This window comes from Nycticebus coucang, chromosome 13, assembly GCF_027406575.1.
Source record: "Nycticebus coucang isolate mNycCou1 chromosome 13, mNycCou1.pri, whole genome shotgun sequence".
Classification (NCBI taxonomy): Eukaryota; Metazoa; Chordata; class Mammalia; order Primates; family Lorisidae; genus Nycticebus; species Nycticebus coucang.
Window position 1 is genome coordinate 97,478,458 of NC_069792.1, and position 21,973 is coordinate 97,500,430.

The 21,973-nt window shown below is 48.4% G+C and overlaps 1 protein-coding gene across 1 annotated transcript in view; it reads right to left on the reverse strand.

The window, feature by feature from the left end:
* The window catches only part of FAM135B (family with sequence similarity 135 member B), a 286,925-nt gene that overhangs the window by 39,691 nt on the left and 225,261 nt on the right, over nucleotides 1-21,973 (reverse strand). The window contains exons 8-9 of the mRNA XM_053559011.1: nucleotides 6,965-7,118; nucleotides 5,003-5,052 (exon numbers count right to left, since the gene is read on the reverse strand). Coding sequence (XP_053414986.1) covers nucleotides 5,003-5,052; nucleotides 6,965-7,118 — 204 coding nt within the window. The remainder of the gene's footprint in view (nucleotides 1-5,002; nucleotides 5,053-6,964; nucleotides 7,119-21,973) is intronic.

Sequence of the window (21,973 nt, forward strand, 5' to 3'; positions counted from 1 at the left end):
ATGGAGTAACAGGAATATCCTTTGTCATGCTAAGTCCCTTTCAGCCATATGCTAATTGAACCTATGCTAATGAGGTGTCCCTTGTCAGTTTTAGAGTGGAGGAGGCTGTTAACCAGAGACACCCATCCCAGGTTAGAGTTGGGACTCTCTGTACCACCCCAACTGCTATAGAAAGGACAGGTGCTGGTCACAAGGCCACTGATGTAAAGAGACCTCCAAGAAAATTTGAAATGACAGAACTAGGAAAGCCACTGGTCCGTGAACAAGGCCACGTGCCAGGAAGGCCACTTACCCCCACTCTAGGGGACAGAAGCCTCTGCTCCAGGGCCCCTTCCACAACACAACCTAGGCTCCCCTTTGCCTGACTATTTTCTGTGCAATGCCCTTTATAATAAATCAGTAATGGTTAAAAAAAAAAAAAAAAAAAAAACTGTGCTGAGTTCCGTGAGCCATTTAATCAAATAATTACACTCGACTAGAGGGTCACGGGAACCTCCAAGTTACAGATGATTGGTAGGAAGTGCTGGAAGCCTAGGATTGGCAAGTGGCTTCTGAAGTGGCGGCAGTCTTGGGAGACAGCGCCCTTCACATGTGAACCTGATGCCACCCCCGAGAGACAGTGGCAGGTGGGACCAGAGTGTAGGACTTGCAGCAGGTGCCAGAGAAATGGTGAGGTTGTCAGGGGAGGAAACCTCCACATATCTGTCATCAAAGCATTCTGCACCCATCTCAGAGGTTTCTTTATCCACATGAATCTCCATGACCCGGGGTACTTGTCACTACTCCCTGGTGCATGGAGCACAAAGGCCCCTTCACCATTAGCCTGGGCCCCCTCCCTCGAGCAGCAGTCACCTCGATCCTCCCTTTCCAGAGACCCATCCACTGTCCCACAAGCACAGCCTGGCACCCTCCTGCCTCCATCAACTGCTCCTGTGCAAATAGGGGGAGCTCGTTATTCCCCCCAGGGGTGTCTCGCCACCTCCTGGGTGGAATTAGCCACACATCCACCTGAGGCCCCAAACCACATACAGTATCCGTATCTGGTTCTGCAGCCCTCACTAGGCCCATGGGATAGCACTGATGATGACGGACAAAGGCTGCCACAGCAGTGGTGGTGATGACACGGTGTCAGGCTCTGTCCTGAGCGCTGTCCACAGCAGTGGTGGTGATGACACGGTGTCCAGGCTCTGTCCTGAGCACTGTCCTCAGCAGTGGTGGTGATGACACGGTGTCCAGGCTCTGTCCTGAGTGCTGTCCACAGCAGTGGTGGTGATGACATGGTGTCTAGGCTCTGTCCTGAGCGCTGTCCTCAGCAGTGGTGGTGATGACACGGTGTCCAGGCTCTGTCCTGAGCGCTGTCCACAGCAGTGGTGGTGATGACACGGTGTCCAGGCTCTGTCCTGAGCGCTGTCCTCAGCAGTGGTGGTGATGACACAGTGTCCAGGCTCTGTCCTGAGTGCTGTCCACAGTAGTGGTGGTGATGACACGGTGTCCAGGCTCTGTCCTGAGCGCTGTCCTCAGCAGTGGCGGTGATGACACGGTGTCCAGGCTCTGTCCTGAGTTCTGTCCACAGCAGTGGTGGCAATGATATGGTGTCCAGGCTCTGTCCTGAGCGCTGTCCACAGCAGTGGTGGTGATGACACGGTGTCCAGGCTCTGTCCTGAGTTCCGTCCACAGCAGTGGTGGCATTGATATGGTGTCCAGGCTCTGTCCTGAGCATTTTCCACACAGTGGTGGCAATGGTATAGTGTCCAGGCTCTGTCCTGAGCATTGTCCACAGTGGTGGCAATGATATGGTGTCCAGGCTCTGTCCTGAGCATTTTCCACACAGTGGTGGCAATGATATGGTGTCCAGGCTCTGTCCTGAGCATTGTCCACAGTGGTGGCAATGATATGGTGTCCAGGCTCTGTCCTGAGCATTTCCACACAGTGGTGGCAATGATATGGTGTCCAGGCTCTGTCCTGAGCATTTTCCACACAGTGGTGGCAATGATATGGTGTCCAGGCTCTGTCCTGAGCATTGTCCACACAGTGGTGGCAATGATATGCTGTCCAGGCTCTATCCTGAGCATTGTCCACACAGTGGTGGCAATGATATTGTGTCCAGGCTCTGTCCTGAGCGCTTTCCACAGCAATGGTGGCAATGATATGGTGTCCAGGCTCTGTCCTGAGCGCTTTCCACAGCAATGGTGGCGATGATACGGTGTCCAGGCTCTGTCTTTAAGCACCCTGTGCACGGGACCTCACTTCATCCCAGTGCCAGTCACCAGTTAGCAGATTCAGGGCTGTGCCTGCAGTCTGGGCAGAAGTCAACTCTCTCTGCCATTGTCCAGGTGACGCCGACATAGGACAACAGCATGCACAGAGCTACTGAATCGGGTATGGACACCTGAGTCCAGGCTCCTTTTATGGAGGAGCCAGCGACCTCAGGGAGGAGGCACTAATTGCTCCAGCATCAATCCCTTCCTCACCTCAGGGTCAGCAGTGAGGACAATTCACATTTGCATCCGCTCATCCCAGCCTTTGTTAAGAGCTCACGAGGTGCCAGGAGCCCTGCCCAGCAGCGCAGGAGAGTCCAGCCCAGTATCTTCATCCACGGAACATAATATGATCACTTCTACAGAATCATTCTATTGATTAAATGAGGAAATGCACACAATTCACACAAACAGCAGCAGCTGGCAGAGTATGCCACGATCACTGGTTAACAGAAACAGACACCAATAGCAACCACATGATTTTTGTGCCTATTTTACAGATAGTAAAATCAAGGCTCATGAATATTAAGCAACTTGCCTCAAGTCACACAGTTAGCAGGAAGGGAATTCCTAGCTGGTCTGCCTGGCTCTGATGTACATAATCTTTGCAGTACACCCCAATTCCCCACTACTCAGCGTCATGACAGATAAGGAGAAAACAGGTGGTGGCCCTGCCTGCCCTGGAACGGTGGGGCCTGGAGCTGTGCAGCTGGAGCTCTGCCTAGCTGGGGTAGAAGGCCTGCCAGGCAGGAGTATGGACACCTTCTCTTGCTTACCAGCAGCCCTGGTCAAGTGTTTTGGCAAAGGTGACATTTCCATGGGTGACAGGAGTTAAAGGAGATATTACTGGCAAGCACTTAGAGCCCTGTCTGGCTGGGAGTCCCTACTGATGACATGGAAGTTGGTGGCTCTGTTGCTATGGTCAGCCTGGGCTTTGGGCAAAAAGCTCCCGGAAAGCTGAGCAGGAAGGGCACAGAGAGCAGGGCAGGGGGCCGCAGGGCAGGGGGCCGCAGGCTGTGCCCAGTGGGAGGGCAGGTGTGTCGGCACACGAGTGCTCCTCAGCTGGCTCTACTGCCCCAGCCTGGGACCTGGAAATACGAAGCTGACTGAGTTTCTTTCTGTTGCTGCTACTGTTGTCCTCACCTGCTAACCCTAACTTTCTGATAATATACAGATTCAAGCAGTTTTCCCTTGGGATACTGAGGAGTGCCTCTGCAGGCCACAGCTCTGGCCAGGCCTTCCAGGGGTGGTCCCAGAGTCAGCCTGGACCCCTCTGGGAAGAAGAGGCCACCTCTGCAGAGCAGTCTCCGTGAGCTGAGCCCTGGCTTGAGCTCTCAGGTGGCCACTCTCACTCACGACAACCCCAGCATGCAGACAGGCACTCCTGGGCCTTAAAGGCCAAGTTCATCATGTAGGGTCCTGCAGCTTCTGAGAGGAAGGGCTCAGGGCCTGGATTCAAACTGAGGCCAGTATGGGCCCTTCCCAAGGCAGCAGCTGCCTTGGGGCTCACTCAGGAGAAGGACAGAGAGCTGGAACCCTCTGGAGCCCCAGGGCCGTGTGCCACCTTCTTGGCCATCCACTCAGTGCACTGTCCACACAGCACCAGCAGTGGAGCGGGTCAGCCCCTGGCTGCGGGCAAGGGAGTCCTTTACAGGCCTGTCTAAAGAGACTCCTGGGTTACTCTCCGGCTGGATGCTCTCCAGCATTTACAGTAAGTAGTGCTTGCCCTGTGACTTCCCTGTCACTCCAACAAGCAAGTATCTCCATTTTCCAGGCTCATGTCAAATGGCCCATCCCCCTACCCAGAGACCCCTCCTCAGCTCTCACTGCCCCACAACCTCTCCATCCCGCCCTCTCGTGGGCATCTCCCCTGAATCACTGTGACAGGGAATCCTCTTGACTTTAGAACATGCTCAGAAGTAGGGCGCCTCGAAGCTGGCTGCACAAAATACTCATCTGTGAGCTTTGAATGAAAACACCACTACCTAGACCAGGTGTTCTGTTTCAGCCTATCTAGAATCCCGGGCCCTGCCAAAGGTGGGCCTGAGAAGTTCCGAGGGTGATTCTAAAGTGCATCAGTATCAAGAAACTCTGCTTCAAAGGACAGAGATGTCAGTTTGTGATGAGCCAGTTGCTTCAAGTTCTGCTTCTAGCATGGTGGAGGTGTGTCACTTGCCCTAAGTTACCAGACCTTCCGATCTTAATTTGCATCTCACTAATGCAGAGATAATGGTACTCACCCAGAACATTCGACATAAGGGGATGTGACAGTGTTCCAGAAATGGTAAATGACAGTAGCATGCATTTGTCAAAAAGGTATTGGGTACATATTTTTAATAAACGCTTGGTGACTTTTTTTGGCAAGTGCACATTACAGTTCTTCACCCTGCCCAAGGCCATCTGAGCAGAAGTGCAAGGTCCTATCAAGCCCAGGGAGAAGCACATTGTCACTGGTCAACAAATTTATTCAATGGATGGATAGCAGACAGATACGCAGGTGCAATGCAAGCTTCAGGGAGACAGAGACCTGTTGACATGTTTAGATTTTCCAAAACATCTAGCAAACGCAAGACACACTCTGACAGACCAAGACCTAGAGCAGATCTAAGGACACTTCTTCTCTGAGTTCTAAAAGGAGGCGACCAGGGGTGTCTTTTCACCTCTGGCTTCTATGGCAAGCAACTATGTCTGCCTGGCACAGCTCCTGCCACTCCTTCAGACCCCAGGGCCAGTTCTCTAATTACCTGCAGCTCTGAGCACAGCTGAGAAAGCGTTTCTTCAACAGCAAGGGCCTCTAGGAAGAAAAAATGTACACAACATGTCATTAAATGAACACACATGGAAATACAGCAGCTGCTAATTAAATCAAAAGCCTAACTTTCAAGGTGGTATTAATGTATTAACACGCAAGGAGAGCACTCAGCATCTACATTCTACCTTCCTGAAGGAATTGTGCTTACAGAGAGAGTAATGAGTCCGACTGGACCAAGCACTAGATAAAGGCCAGGATCGTCTCATGGGCACGTTGATGAGAGACAGTATATCCCCACTTTCACACAGTCCTTTGGTCCAAAGGCGTTCTGCATTCCTGTTTGTGCAGGTACGTACACACACACACGCACAGAGATACACATCTGTGCAACATAGAGGACACAAGGATTTGCATTTCCAACTCACAGGTGAAAAAGCAGAGCCCAGTGAGGTGGGGTGGCAGGGCTAAGCTCACTTCCCAGCTTCACTGGCTCCTGGCCTAAGGCCATTTGTGATTTAGCAGTCACGGTCATGGCTGTGTTTAAACTCTCCCCTAGTTCTACGATGCTGTGATCAGCAATTTTGCATATGGCTGTGGCTTGGGTTTTAATTGCAGCATTCTTGCCCAGGTGAGTAGTGACAACCCCACAGCAATGCAGGCTGCTCGCTGATGACCTGATTAGCATGCATCTCTCCATTGGCTCTCATCCTCAAGTCCGTGAACCTCGGGGTGCATAACAGACTGCTGTCTGTGTTGATCACAGGTGTGGGCCCTTGGTGTCCAGCACAGTGCCTGACACATTAAAGGTGCTCAGTAAGATATGATGGTGAACGAACAAATAAACTCAGTTCCTCTGGACAACAATCTCCATCTTCCCTACAAGCTATATACACTGGCTTTTATTCTGTGCTTATCTTTACTGCATACAAGATTTGAACCTGAAACAAATTCAGAAATCGCCTGATTCAAAGAGTGGCACCTGAGCAGAGGACTTGGCATTAGAGCTGATAAAGCGGATGGTGAGATGGCTCCAGAAGGCTTATGCTGTGCCCTGCAACCACTCCCCTACAGACCTGAGGGTGCCCTGATCCCCCAAAGTTCAGATGGAAAGAAAGTGTGCCGAAAGATGGTGTGACAATCTCAGTGCAGCCTGGGCAATGAATTACAAGGCCAGAGACACAGTCAAGCCCATAATTACCTCAGGAGTTGAGGTCTGGGGGTAGGTAGAAAAATGAAGGGGCCCAGCATAGGATCCTGATGTTGAAATTGGTGTTGACTTAGAAGACCAGACTGAAGACTTGGCCTCTTATCTGGGGACAAAACTTTGAGCAGACCCAGGACACCTCACCTGTTGTGACTGAATGTGACGTGATATAAAGGACCCTGCCCCGGGGATAAGCACAGGGTGAAGCCTGAGCTCCTGACCTGATTCTGCTGCATTTTGCTGTGGACTCTAACACTCATTCTAGGTCTCTGAACTTCACTTCCATCACCAGCCAACTGAGTAGGCTCCTGGCCCAACCACTATGGAATCCAAATCCATGTGCAAAAAAAATTCATTAGTTCTTAGATATCCAGATTCTATATGCATATAAATACATATACACAATGAACATAGATGGTTCTTTATGAGGATTGTTTTATACTCTGGTAAGTTAACATTTTTGTAATTACAGCTAATTAAGAAATAGTGATATGTTAGCATCTTCCCCCTAAAAGGCAACTTCACACTGTGCATCACCAGGTCTTCAGTGAACGTCCGGGGCATAGAGGGGGAAGCAGCACACTTGTCTTTTCATCCCGCAACTGCACTTCCAAGATTCCTGCTAGAATAATGCGTGGCACAGACCAAGCCCACCTGGACCGCAGTGTCATTCCTGTGATAGGTAGTAAAGCATGCTGCCTTTCCCTGTCCCCTAGTGGGAGAAGGTACCCACTGGCCCTTGCCCCTTACCCAGCTCTGTGTGCGGCAGCTCCGGGATGTCTCTCATGATCAGCAGGAAGTAGAGGCGAAGTCCCCGGTAGGCCTGGAGGAGGAGCAGACACAGGTCCCGGTGCCACTTGTACGCGTGCTGCATGCAGTGCTCCGAGGGGGCGTAGAAGCTGCCCTGTGGGCGAGGTGGAAACAGATGCTGAGGAACAGCCCAGAGCCGGGCGGCAGGACCCCACCCCCACTCGCCCTGCACCCGCAGGCACACATGTTTGGAGGTTCAGGGAAGGAAGCAGGCCTGGTCCTGAAAAAATTGGGAAGTGGTTACAGGTTCCAGGAAAAGAGAGGCATGAACTTGGGTTTCTTTTTCATCCTTCTATGTGGGACACATAAGGAAACTCATCACACCTTCATTACATCATGTTCAAATTAAAGTCATAAAATAGCAAAATTATAGTAACAGTAATAATGAACGATGAGGATGAAGTCCCTGACATCGAAGGTCTGTGGCAACTGAATGGCCCCCACTTACAAGCCTGTCCCCTAGGAATGCAGGGTGCAGTCCGAGAAGAAGAAGGGAGCCCTATTCACCGGGAGACAGGAATTTAGAAAGACCCTTGTAGCAGGTGGATTTATTATAGTTGGTAATGCCAAAGAAGAGGGAAAAATGGTGCTGTTGTGAAATTGGAAGAGGTCGTGAGGTTAAGTCATCAACACTGAAAGCAAAACTCGTGAGAGGCTTCTAAGAGCGCATAGTACCGGTGCTCCCTGCATTATATTTTGTTTGCAGATGCAGAATGGATTAAACTAGTAGAATTACAAAGGAGTTTATCCAGCAAGGAAAAGACATGAGTCCAGGATTGATTTGGAGATCCAGGCAGGATGAACAGGAAGAAACAGCACAGCTTTTACTTTCTCCCCAACACGAGAGAAGGGGGTCCTGGGACCTGTTCTGAGAGCAGAGAAAGGGCCTGGGTGCAGAAGGCGAGAGCTCCTGAGGAGTGTGCTGGACACCTCGGTGGACGAGGGCCTGCTGGCCTCCCTACTGCTCACATGTGGTGGGAAGAAGAGTAAGCAAAGGCTCGTCCTGCCCTGGTGTGGCCTTGCCTAGCCTGCCGGGCAGCAGACGGAGGGGGTCCCACCCTGTCGCTTTAGTAAGCAGTTCTGCATCTGCAAGGTGGGGGCAGCCTCCTCCCTCACTTCATTTTTGCTGTTATCTTAGAGGCCTAAGTAGGGGCACAGCTGGTCTGCTGGGGGCTAATACACACCTGCCTTCATCTGAGCTCCCAGTGCTGTTGTGTGGACACACAACAATGGGTGCCCACCACCCCACCAGGATGAGTTCTCCTGTGATGCTGGTGCTAGCAATTAGCGACAGAAGTCTCAGATCTGTGATCGTCTAGCTCTGAGACTGTCTTAGGGGTGTCTCCTAGAAATAGACTATGAGAGGGTCGCCGGGGTCTGCTCAGTATCCACAGGGGATGGGCCAGGACAGAGGGAAGAGGGTACTGCACTGTCATCCAGGCACAAGAGAGACCTGCACCATGTCATGGGGAGTCCTGCACCTCCAGAGCAGCCAGGATCAGGCAAGGCCCAGGTCTTGTACCCAGGTACTGACCAGTACTGGGAGTGAGTTACCTTATGGGGAAGAGGTGACTTGGGTGAGCAGCTCTCTCTAGACGGGGCAATCCCCATACTGGGCTGATTGCTGCTGGCCTCCAATAACCTCTCAACCAGTAGTTTGAGAGCAAGTGGCTCAGGCCTGAAGGTGGGGCTAGGCATCCGCCACAGAGGCCACTGGGGACACCCTCTGCAGTAACTTTACTGCCCAGGGCCCTGCTCTTCCCAGCCCTGAAACCTGGTCCTTCTGATTTGAATTTAAGAAAGACAACCAACAAGGTTTGGAATCCGAAGATTTCATAACCAGAAAATTCAGCCAACTACAATGTCTGGGTTCACCCCAAATTAAGGTGAATTAAATATTCCCATTTCTCATCTTTCCTATTATGTTAAGATCAAATACAGACAGGCAAATACTGGTGCAAAAAGACCAGCAGAGCCAGTGCACAGCTGAGGGCAGATCAGACCACCCATCTATGGAAGATGAAGGGAACCAGTGCATTTAAGCCAAATAGAGATACAGTAAAATAAATAAGCATAAAAACTCACTGTCACCAAAGAAAACACAACTTAAAGTTGTGTTTCCCACCCCAAAGTTCAATAATTCCTTACAGATCCTTCTAAAGCACTGCCGTGCACATATGTGCATATGTCTGTGTACGTGCACCTGCTACACACACAGCATGTATGTGCACATGCGTGCACCTGCTACACACAAAGCACGTACGTGCACACACGTTCACATGCTACACACACAGCATGTACGGGCACACACGTGCACCTGCTACACACAGCACTTACGGGCACACACATGCACCTGCTACACACACAGCATGTACGTGCACACGCGTGCACCTGCCACACACAGCACTTACGGGCACACGCGTGCACCTCCTACACACAGCACATACATGCACACACGTGCACCTGCTACACACAGCACGTACGGGCACATGCGTGCACCTGCTACACACAAAGCAGGTATGTGCACACGAGTGCACCTGCTACACACAGCACGTACGTGCACACATGTGTACCTGCTACACACAAAGCACGTACGTGCACACGCGTGCACCTGCTACACACAGCACGTACATGAACACGTGTGTACCTGCTACACACAGCACGTACGTGCACACACGTGCACCTGCTACACACACAGCATGTACGGGCACACATGTGCACCTGCTACACACACAGCACTTACGTGTACACGCGTGCACCTGCTACGCACACAGCACGTACGTGTGCACACGTGCACCTGCTACACACACAGCACGTACGTGCACATGTGTGCACCTGCTACACACAAAGCATGTACTTGCACATGCGTACACCTGCTACACACACAACACTTATGGGCACACACATGCACCTGCTACACACAAAGCACGTGCGTGCACACGCGTGCACCTGCTACACACACAGCACGTACGTGCACACGCGTGCACCTGCTACACACACAGCACATACGTGCACACACGTGCACCTGCTACACACAAAGCACGTACTTGCACACGCATGCACCTGCTACACACACAGCACTTACAGGCACATGCGTGCACCTGCTACACACAAAGCACGTGTGTGCACACGTGTGCACCTGCTACACACACAGCACATACGTGCACATGCGTGCACCTGCTACACACAAAGCACGTGTGTGCCCACGCGTGCTCCTGCTACACACAAAGCACGTGCGTGCACATGTGTGCACCTGCTACACACATAGCACTTATGGGCACACGTGTGCACCTGCTACACACAAAGCACATATGGGCACACGCGTGCACCTGCTACACACAAAGCACATGCGTGCACACGCGTGCACCTGCTACACACACAGCACTTACGTGTACACGCGTGCACCTGCTACACACACGGCACATACGTGCACCTGCTACACACAAAGCACGTACTTGCACACGCATGACCTGCTACACACACAGCACTTACAGGCACATGCGTGCACCTGCTACACACAAAGCACGTGCATGCACACGTGTGCACCTGCTACACACACAGCACTTATGTGCACATGCGTGCACATTCTACACACACAGCACATATGTGTACACGTGTGCACCTGCTACCCACAAAGCACGTACTTGCACACGCATGCACCTGCTACACACACAGCACTTACGGGCACACGCGTGCACCTGCTACACACAAAGCACGTGCGTCCACATGCGTGCACCTGCTACAACAAAGCACGTGCGTGCATACGTGTGCACCTGCTACACACATAGCACTTATGGGCACACGTGTGCACCTGCTACACACAAAGCACGTACGGGCACACGCGTGCACCTGCTACACACACAGCACGTACGTGCACACGCGTGCACCTGCTACACACACAGCACGTACGTGCACAGGCGTGCACCTGCTACACACAAAGCACGTACTTGCACATGCGTGCACCTGCTACACACACAGCACTTACGGGCACACGCGTGCACCTGCTACACACACAGCACATACGTGCACACGCATGCACCTGCTACACACAAAGCACGTACTTGTACACGCGTGCACCTGCTACACACACAGCACTTACGGGCACACGCATGCACCTGCTACACACACAGCACGTACCCGCACACGTGTTCACCTGCTACACACGCAGCATGTATGTGCACACGCGTGCACTGTAAATAAACACTGACATGCTTACAAGGCGCACCGCACTCTGGACAATTATCTGCTCCTTTATTTCATCACATAACATATCTTGGAGTTCTTTCTGATCATAGCAAACAATAAATGATAAGAACTCCTATTTCCATTTCATAGAGCAAAAGACAGTGTCTCAAAGAACTGAATGAGCTACCTGAGGCAACTCTGCCCAACAGAAGCAGAATGACTCTCAAAATTCAGGTGCCGAAAACAGGCAGGCCTTTCTCAGCATGCCACACTTGCTCTGGAAATCGTGCGTGGCCAAGAGCAGATGCTCTACAAAGGTCTGCTTGCTTTGACAGAGCTATTAATTTAAATCTCACAGTGTCAACACGAGCTGTGACTAAGCAGGAATGAACGCGGGAAGAGGATTAACAAAGGCACCACGCCCAGCAGCTATGAGGCCCGGTTAGTCTCAAGCAGCCCTGAGAATCCTGCCCTGGCCCCACTACCCGGCTGCACCTGCCAGCACCTGCCGTCAGCTCCATCCTCTACTCACTGTTGCCTCACTTTGACAGTGCTTCAGCCCCTCTGAGACCTTCAGACCCACGGAGGTCTATGAAGTCTGTTATTAAGTTTGTCTTCCAAAACTAGACCCACATCTCAAATGGATCTTTCAAGAGAGACATGAAGGAAGCTTTGAGGAATCTTCCTCAGGCTCATTCACTATGACTACGGAGATAAGGAGTTAAATGGTAATCCAAAGAGAAATCATGAAAAAATATGTACTTGTGGCTGAAAATTATCATAAACAAAGTGCTATAAACCTCCATTCTTCATAAATTACTGTGCATCATGACTTTTTGAAAGTGACCAATGTCTCACTGAAAACCCCACCAGCCTGGCTTCAGGCCCCTGCAGTGCACCAGAGTGGAAGAGCCCAGGCACTCCCACCAGAACTGTGTGGGGTGTGCTGGGAACTCCCCACACATGCAAAGATGCTGTAGAACCCTGTTTCAGTAGTCTGGAAAGAAAAGCCTCAATAATAAAGCAACAATCTAGCGGGACAGGCAGACATTCACCTGTGCACGAGCTCATAAATCCAAGGTTCCCGGCCAGGGCCCACCCACAGCATGTGCATGACAAAGACGGGTGTCCATCCCCTTCTGAGGCTGAAGTCAGTTAGGAGGAAATGGGAAAACACACACATAGCTAAATGTGGAGCTACAGAGCAAACAGTCTTAGTGTTGAGACTCAAACTCAAGTTTAAATTCTTACTGTTCCACTCACTATCAATGTCACCTTGGGCAGGATGCCCCTCTTCTTGTGCTACACTATACCACCTGTCAAGAGGGGACAATCCTGAAACTGTGTGACAGGGTTCCTGCTAAGGATTAAGTGAGACCATTCAGGTGAGAAGCTGGCTTATGTGATGGCCCAGGGCAGAGTCAGTGCACACAGAGAGCAACCGCTGCCCACTCAGGACACACTCATTGATCACCTCAGTGTACAATTCTATGGGCCGTACAGCTTAAGTGACCCATGTAGGATCCTAAAATAGTTACAGTTCTTTGGGAGGTCTGGAGGGCCATGGTTTGGTTTTGAACACAGGTTCTGGAGTCCACTAGGCCTGTACCTTGCTCAGGGATCAGCCCCTTACCACAGGTGGCTGAGCTCATCTATTTACACTGAAGTATTGCTTTCCTATCATAGAAAACAGGATAATAACATAGTTAAAATGCATAGGGACTGCCTGGTTTATAGTTCAATACTGAATAAATGTTAGTTAAGAAATTTTCCATTTCATCACATTTAACAGAGTATATAAAAATTGGAATACTTGAGTTTGCTATCAACGCAGACCTTTCTATAAATGCCTCTCAGATCTACAATCTCAGATCTCTGTATTCCAGACTGCAGATTGGGTAGCTTGCCTCACTGTCACGAAGCCACCATCCTATAAACAGAGCTGACCACCAGATCTGTCTCTTCTTCCTGGCCTTCCTACGTGGACCCCACTTTCCTAACACCCAAGAAACATAAGAGTTCTCCTTGGCTCCAGAGATCTTTCTTACTTCAAGAATCTGTTATAAAATCTGAAGGTTCTATCTCTACAATTTTCGTATCTCTGTCCCAGTTTGAGTTGTCTACATTGTTTCCTTGAATTATTTATTACCAGTATCTATCTCTTAAGCCTCACCCCTCTCGTCTTAACTTCCATCTCCAGCACCAATCTGTGAAAACCAGTTTGTATCATTACTGTCTATAAGAAAAAGTCCAATCCCCTTTGTGGCATTCACAGCCTTTCCACATTTCCAGACTCACCTGCTGCTTCATTACCTCCCGGCACTTTCCTCTCGAGAGCCTCTCACTTGCTGCCTGCAGTGTCCTCCTGCTGGCCCTTCTGAGTGAACCCCCTGCTCGCCACCAAGGGGCAGGTCATGCTGCCTCCTCGGTGAGAGTCTCCAGCCGCCACCTTGCTGCTTCCTTACACACTTCATTAGGCCAATGATCACTCTCTTTCTTTCTCTCCCTCTCTCTCCCGCACCCCATGCATGCTTTGAGGGTATAAATAGCAAGTTATTTGCTTTTAAATCTCAAATACGAGACACACAGATATTCACTGAACACACAGGGAATGAGTGGTCTGCAGGCTTCCATACAGGTCCCTAGACCATCATGACAAATGGACCTGATGGATGCAGGCCCCGCACTCAATGTGGTCTGCAGGCTCCCCTGCAGGCCCCTAGGCCATCACGACCACATGGACCTGATGGATGCAGGCCCAGCACTCAGAGTGGTCTGCAGCTTCCCCTGAAGGTCCCTAGACCATCATGACAAACGGACCTGATGGATGCAGGCCCAGCACTCAATGTGGTCCGCAGGCTCCCCTGTAGGTCCCCAGGCCATCCCGACAACATGGACCTGATGGATGCAGGCCCAGCACTCAGAGTGGTCTGCAGCTTCCCCTGAAGGTCCCTAGACCATCATGACAAATGGACCTGATGGATGCAGGCCCCGCACTCAATGTGGTCTGCAGGCTCCCCTGCAGGTCCCTAGGCCATCACGACCACATGGACCTGATGGATGCAGACCCAGCACTCAGAGTGGTCTGCAGCTTCCCCTGAAGGTCCCTAGACCATCATGACAAACGGACCTGATGGATGCAGGCCCGGCACTCAGAGTGGTCTGCAGGCTCCCATACAGGTCCCTACACCATCATGACAAATGGACTTGATGGATGCAGGCCCAGCACTCAATGTGGTCTGCAGGATCCCCTGCAGGTCCCTAGACCATCGTGACAACATGGACCTGATGGATGCAGGCCCAGCATTCAGGCCCAATATACCTGCACATCCCCCTGATTTACAAATGGGGGACTTCCACAGCATTTGAGGATTGCAATTAGGATTTCCTAGTTTACCACAATATTCATGCTATAGATGTTTATGTCCTTTGTAAATATGTTTACACTTTACATGAAATATGTGTACAGTCTAATTTCTACGTGGTATGTGGTAAACATTGATAACTTTTCAAAATAATTCAAACATACCTATTAAGTAAAAAAGATATTAATATTTGCTAAGAAATAGCAATACCTTTTGGTGTGACAACTATGGGTAGATGTATAAATGAATTGGGCTTTTAATATTCTAGGGGTTTATTTGAAAAAGTAATGCAAGCTCTAGCAGACCTAGAAATCTAGGAGGCTATTAACAGCAGTGACTGTTCATTACGTGTCTGCTCTGTGCCTGGTGCTATTGTTAATCCCTAAATCCCTTCTCTTTGGTAATGCAGTGAGTTTTACATTATTGTTCCAGTTTTACATTTAAGAAAATGATAATAATCATAAAAATGTTAATAAACAGCTAACATCTGACTTTCTTATCATTGTGCATTAAGTATTCTATAAGCCTTAATCACTTAATTCTCACATCAACCCTGTGAAGCAAGTCACATCATTTCACTGCACCAGATTTGTAGAAGGGGAAACCGAACATCAGAGTGGGAGATCACTTGTTTGCAGGTCCCGTGACAAGCAAGCAGCAGATGAAGGCTTCAGACAGGCTCTGGCCCTGGGAGTCCACAGACGTTCCATCCTGACACTGAACCTGCTCTTTGAACAGAGCTGCAGGCAGTTTAAATGATTTGCCTGTGTTCACATGCCCAGGAACTAGTAGAGTTGAGCTTCTAACTCAGGTCAGGGACTAGGTTTAAAAAGGAATCCAGCTTCACGAATCACACAGAGAATCAAAGCCCCTGTGCGGGCTGCAGCTTTGCTGCTAACCAGCTGCAATCTGGGAAAACCACTTTATTTTTCCCGCCCTTTCATACCTTCTCTGTCAGCCACAAATTGCTGAGGTTTTAGTCAGTAAGTCCGAAGTTCTGTCCCAGTTCTTTGGATTGTGGTGACTAGCTGTGAGTTGAACTGCAAGTATTTCTTACTACTGCCCCCACAAATGCGTAAAATAAGAAAAAACAATTTTTTTTTCATATTAACACATTGCATTCAAAGTTACACCTGTTACCCCCTCACTGACATCTGAGCGAGTTTATCTGAGCAGGAGAGAAAGGGAGCAAGAGCTGCCAGGCTGGGACTGAGGGGTAGCTGTGAGGGTGGGGCACGTCCTGCCCCAGATGTCCCTCCAGCCTACACGTGTACCCCTCACTGCCATCCACCTTCATGTGGCTCCAGTATGGAGGATGATACCTGTGACTGTCGGGTGGTCACAGGGAGATCTACGTGGCTCTGGCCATGTATAAAGTCATCTTGGTTTTGTGTCTCTCTCCCTCTAAGAGTTTGGGGTACCACTGTCTCTCATGGAAACTGGGGAGACTGTTCCTCAGCTTCTCCTGGAAACTTTCCTGTAGTTGGCAATCATTGCACGTGGTTGACTAAAGCAGCATTTTCAGAAGAGGAGGGTCTCAGGGAAGCCTGAGAGACATCTGTAGCTCCCACAGGCTGCTGCGAAGAGCTTCCTGCATGTGATCTGCTCAGCGGAGCCGGACCCAACAGGTGGAAGGGGCAGGAAGGCACATGTTATGGGCGAGAAGGTAAATTTTCCATCCTTAATATGCCTTTGACACACAGGGACAGCCATCACCACAATGATCCCTGCTTCTCACTGCACACTTACTGGCCAAATGGTGAGTTTGGGATAATGAGCAGGACTCTGCCTTGTCCTCCCTCATCGCTGCTGGCCCTGGGGTGGCCAGGTAGTGGAGGTCTTCTGCAGAGGCCTGCAGCTGTCTCACCCTGCTGGACCTGGGTGGGTAGGCAGTTCATTCTAGAGCCCGCTCTTGATGTATCCACCCTCTAACTTGTACAATTGTCTCAGTGTTCATTTGGGGAAAAGAAGGTACCATTTACCAGTGACCCTTCACACTCAAAGCAGATTCTACCCATAAGGAGGATGTCACTGATGTTATCACTGCTGTCCTGCTGACAGTGCATCAGATTAGAGGCACCATGGTCTGTGGGATGCTCAGGGATGGAGTGGGGCACATCAGACCGTGCTGTGGGGGTGCAACAGACCAGTGGGTCAGGGGCCACTGCAACACAGCTTTTTTGTCCATAGCAGTTTTGTATATTGGGTTCTGCATAGGAATTGGTTTGAATATGTGTGTGTGTGTGTGTGTGTGTGTATTCTTCAGTTACAAAAAAGAAAATATTTGAAAGTCACTGTACTAATACCCCTGGAGGGTGCAGCCATTCTAGCCTGATCCAGAAGGCAAGTACAAGTTGTTTGGCTGAAAGTCAGACCCAAACCTTCTTTGTTGCTCACTGTTTTCATATCTGACTCAAAAATATTGTTTTCTTTTCTCTGTGTATAAGCCTGTTTAAAACAGCAACTTTTAAAAGATGACTTTTGATGGCTTATTCCAAAACCATTTGATTTTTTTTTAAGCTTATAGTGTGTCAAGTGAAGCAATAGGAGTCACTAAAATATAAGCAGACTTAAAATTAGAGGCAAGACCTGGGACTGGGGAGTCAAAGCTAAGCTTCCTACCACCCTGGACAGAGCCTGCCCTAGCACCCTGGACAGAGATTGCACTAGCACCCTGGACAGCGTCTACTCTACCACCTGGACAAAGACTGCTCTAGACTGCCCTGGACAGAGCTTTAGCTATCCCAGAGGGCAAGACTGAAGTTAAAAGGGGATAGTCCTTTTCTACCCATAAAGCAAATAAATAAACAAATAAATAAAAAATACAAGTGTTCTTATGATTATTACTGGTAGTGGAGGATAGGAATCACTTACTGCTTTACTGTAAAATGCCCTGTAAAGCAAGGGCATTTTCTTTACTAAATTGGTCAAGTCTTACAACATCAAGAGATTTTGACCTATTTAGAATTTAAAAAAAATAACTACTTATTAGCAATTAGAAACATTGATATATTTGCTATGAATAATTCATAACCATCTTATAAATGACCTTAACACCCATGCTGCACTTTATAAGAATGAATAAGTTCTTGCTACTAATCTGCTTAACTTTAGAGAATATTTTAGTATGAGAGTTATTGTGACTTTTTTATATTTGTAAGCAAGTCAGTGGGGTCAAAACAGTTCCATTTATTAGCATGACGCTAATTGCTATTGATCTGGGGTTGCCTATGTGCCTGTCACTTGGTAAGCTCTTGAGTTCTAGAGGTTCACAGATACTATTCCCACCTGGAAGGGGTGGTACTCAGGTTGAAGGAACCAGGGTCCCAAATGCATAATTGTAGTGCAGTATGACAAGTGTCACACTAGAAGAAAACTTGGGTGCTCTGAGTGTGGATGGGGCACACACAACCATCTAAGGGTGAGGGTAGGGAAGGCCTCCTGGGAGAGGTGATGCTGCCGTTAAATCATCAGGGTTAGGTAGGTACATAAAGAACAAAGGGAGAGCACGCCAACCACACAAACCATCACGAGTGAGGCACAGAGTGAGCAAAAGAGCACAGTGCAGGGTCATATAACTAGTTGTGTGCCACCAGGGTAAATGAGTCCAGGAGAGGGAAGCAAGGGATGGAAGTGGGCAGACAGGTGGCAGTTAGGTCATGGAGGGCCAGGCATAGCATGTCGGTCAACGATCAATTCCCAGGAAACCAGAGACGCATAGTCAATGTGCAGAATGTGTGGGCATATGCCTTTCAAAAAGTGGAGGTCAGGACTGTCCTCTGTGACTCTGGAAACCTGCTGATCACAGGTGCTGGTCCTTCAACCCCTGAAAATGTTGGAATCATGATGTAAACACAGAAGTGGAATGTCCCTGAGTGGTTGCATTAATGGCCCCAGCCTCATAACTGCTAAGAGACAGAATTCTCTTAGAAACATTTCCTGGCTCAAATCCCACATGCCACTCTTCTAAATTCTCCAGGACCAAAGCCCCTACATCGAAAGGTTACTCTCAATTGAGGGAACAACACTGAGAACAGAGATAAGGAAAAGAGCAGGAAAAAGTGAAATGGCCTCAGATAAATAGGATTAATTGTGCAGAATCTGAAGGGCCACACAGTCATTACCATCATCCCCAGAGGCTAGTTCTAAGATCAAAAGCTCAGAGACGTCTGTGGATTAAATGAGCTGCCAGTCTTAGAGCCTTGGGACATCGTGGCCTTTGCATCTGTGTGCACTCCAAAAGTGGTCAAGGTTTGCAAGGGTGCAAGGTGTAAAATGTTATGCTGTTGTGAATTTACGTATGAAGGTACCAAATTACTTCAACTGACGCTGGGGCAGGTAGAGAGTCAGTATCTATAGTTACTGTCCCTTTGTAAGTTCTGAGGTCTCCTGTATGGATGTGGTCTCTGTCTTGCTTCTGACTGACCCCAGAACCCAACCCTCTAAGCAAGACCCCCTCCTGCCTGCCTACAGGAGAAGCTCATTGATAATGCCAGCTCTGCTGGGTGCCAGCATCAAACAGGTCTGCAGAATTATTATTCTGAAAGATTATTAAACCACATGGGAGATCACTGCATAAACCTTGTCACATTAGAATGTTTAGTTTTATAGGAAACCAGCTCAAAGTATGTCTAGCTTTAATTCAAATTAACTACAGCAATCACAGAAGCCAAAATAATTGTATTTGCATAAGAAAGCACAGTTTAAGGTATGTATCGTTATAGTGGTAGGTCTCTCAGATAGTATCAGGAGTCAAGAATTTTCTACAAAAGGATTTGTCAAAATTAGTAGACCAAAAATACTCTGAACACATTTTAAGTAAAATCTGCATCATGCAGATCACAATTGATTCAAATATCACTGTACAGTTTTAGTAGTTGAATTTGCACAGAGTTTAAGGTCAAGTTGTTAAATATACTGCTACTGGTGTGTCAGTATTCATACTGTATTGCAACATTTCCTAACTAGGGCAAGGGCATTTGATGCACCTTTAATGCCGGTCTGCAGGTACTGGTTCACTATTTGCTGATCCTCTGTCAAACACTGAGCACCTTCTACACGGCACACAGCCATGGATCCACATGCAGCATGTCTGCATTCATTTATTTCCTTACTGTAAAATAGCAGTGATAGCAGCAATCATCTGCAAATAATGTGCTGAAGTTCAAGGAAGACAGATACTGTAGGAAAGGTGTTTAAAAGACAGCCTGGCAGGCCAGGGGAAGTGACTTCCACCTTTGATCCATCACTCTGGGAGGCCAAGGTGTGAGGATCCCTTGAACTCAAGAGTTTGAGAACAGCCTGAAAAGAGTGAGACCCCATCTCTACTAAAAATACAAAAACTAACCGACTGTGGTAGCAGGTGCTTACAGCCCCAGTTACTCAGGAGGCTGAGGCAGGAGGATCACTTGAGCCCAAGAGTTTGAGGTTGCTGTGAACTACGACTCCACAGCACTCTAACCTGGGCAACGGAGTGAGACTCTGGCTCAATGAAAAAAAGATAACCTGGCAAAGATGAGCACCCAGCAGAGAATAAGGTATACAATAAGGACAGATAAAAAAAGTGTGTAACTCAGATCGCAGGGGCTGAGGGGAGATGACCCTTTATGGAGTTGGGAAGCAGAAAGGGGTACAGTTCAGAGGTCTCTGTGGGTAGAGTGACAGTGATGCCATCACAGTGATAACCACCCTAGACAAATCCTGCTCCCCTTTTCCTGCAGTAAGAGACTGAGGCACATAGAGGGAGTGGGAGAGAGTAGAACCCCATTTTCCCTGCCGTCTTCTGAACACAGCTGTCTCTCTGCCTTCCGGTACTGTAGACAGCCTGAACATGATGTGCAGTGGTCATTTCAAAACTTGGTCCATGGACAATGACTCTACAGATAGTAAATTCTTTAATTAAGGTATCCCAAATTGATACATAATTCCACTGTAAAAAATACTTAACAATCCACATTCAAAAATGCTGCATCTGTCTATTAAAACATTTATAGCTTTGGTACCTTCATTTTCTAGTATTTTACTTCCATTTGTTACTCATTAAAAGCAATTCCCCTGACTGTGTGCAGTGTTCAGAAATTTTGTTAGCAGTTTGCAAATTGGATCTTAATATTTAATCTAATTGAGAACAACATTACACATCTCAAACTGAACAAGCAATTTAGTTGTCAGATCATCATAAAACTGCAAACACCTTTCTGATGAATGTCTTTATTCTTACACACCGGCTTGAATGAAGGTCTGATTTAAAGAAAAAAATACTGTTCTCCAATTTAATCAGATATACATGTATGTCTTTAAAAAATTACCAAGCAATAATTACATGTGATATTTAAAAAATGTCACAATGAGATGTTGTGTGTTGAGTAGAAGGCTGAGTTAGAGACCCCGCAGGGTAAACCTAGATTCAAATACTGGTTTTGCAAATTGCAAACTCTAAGATCACAGGTAAGAGAAGTGACTTCTGAGACCTCTGCTCCTCATGTGAAAATGCTGAATCTATCTATTAAAAATAATTTTGGAATGAGATACCACCTACTGTGTAAAACTGTTGACAGGATTAAATTATAGGATAAATCAATGCCTGGTAGGTATTAAGAGCACCATACGGCCACTCCTTAAATAGTAGCCACAGTGAATTGAGAATAATAATTATCATTATTGTAGTTGGTTCTTATTTGTATTAATACCATTATACTGCCAACAGCATGTTATTTCATTTTCCTTCATCATGAAACCGTTCTCAAGAGTTACAGGAGACCGATGGAGGAACGGGAGAGGCCAGTGAGATTTGGGTGCTGCTCTCAATTTGTTTTAATTCTGCTTCACTTGATGTCTTTGCTTCAAGACTTGGCTGTCAAATCTGGCAGAAGTAACTTTTTGAGGTAGGTTTGTAAAGCTTGCTGGGGATCAAACGTGGAGGAAGTTTATCTCCCTCACAAGGTTCTATCTGTGGGTTTAAGCAACAGGTGAAAGAGGTGAAGGCACATGCAGATGGGCTGGGAAGCTGTGTAAAGGAGGGAAAGTCCAGCCAACTCACCTGGAAGTGGAGAGGAATCGCCAAGCTCCACTGGGATAGAAACAACTTAGGGGACAGCACCAAGGGGGCATCTACCGTGAACAGGAGGGATTGATGGACATGGGGGCTGCTGCAGCCCTGGAGATGTGTGACCAGAAGTCTGTTCTCACCCTGACCTGAGCAACTGTCCACATGGGCCCTATGCAGTGCTCTAGGGGGCTTCACTGTCAAGGTCTTTTGAACCAAGGACTAAAACCCAGCCATCCTCCCTGTAGTTTGACATTGCTCTGACTTTAATTTCTACAAATCCAGCTTCCCTTATCCCTAAACCTAGTTTCTCCTCCCAACCTAACTGCATCTGGACCCTGTGCCTCTACTTTA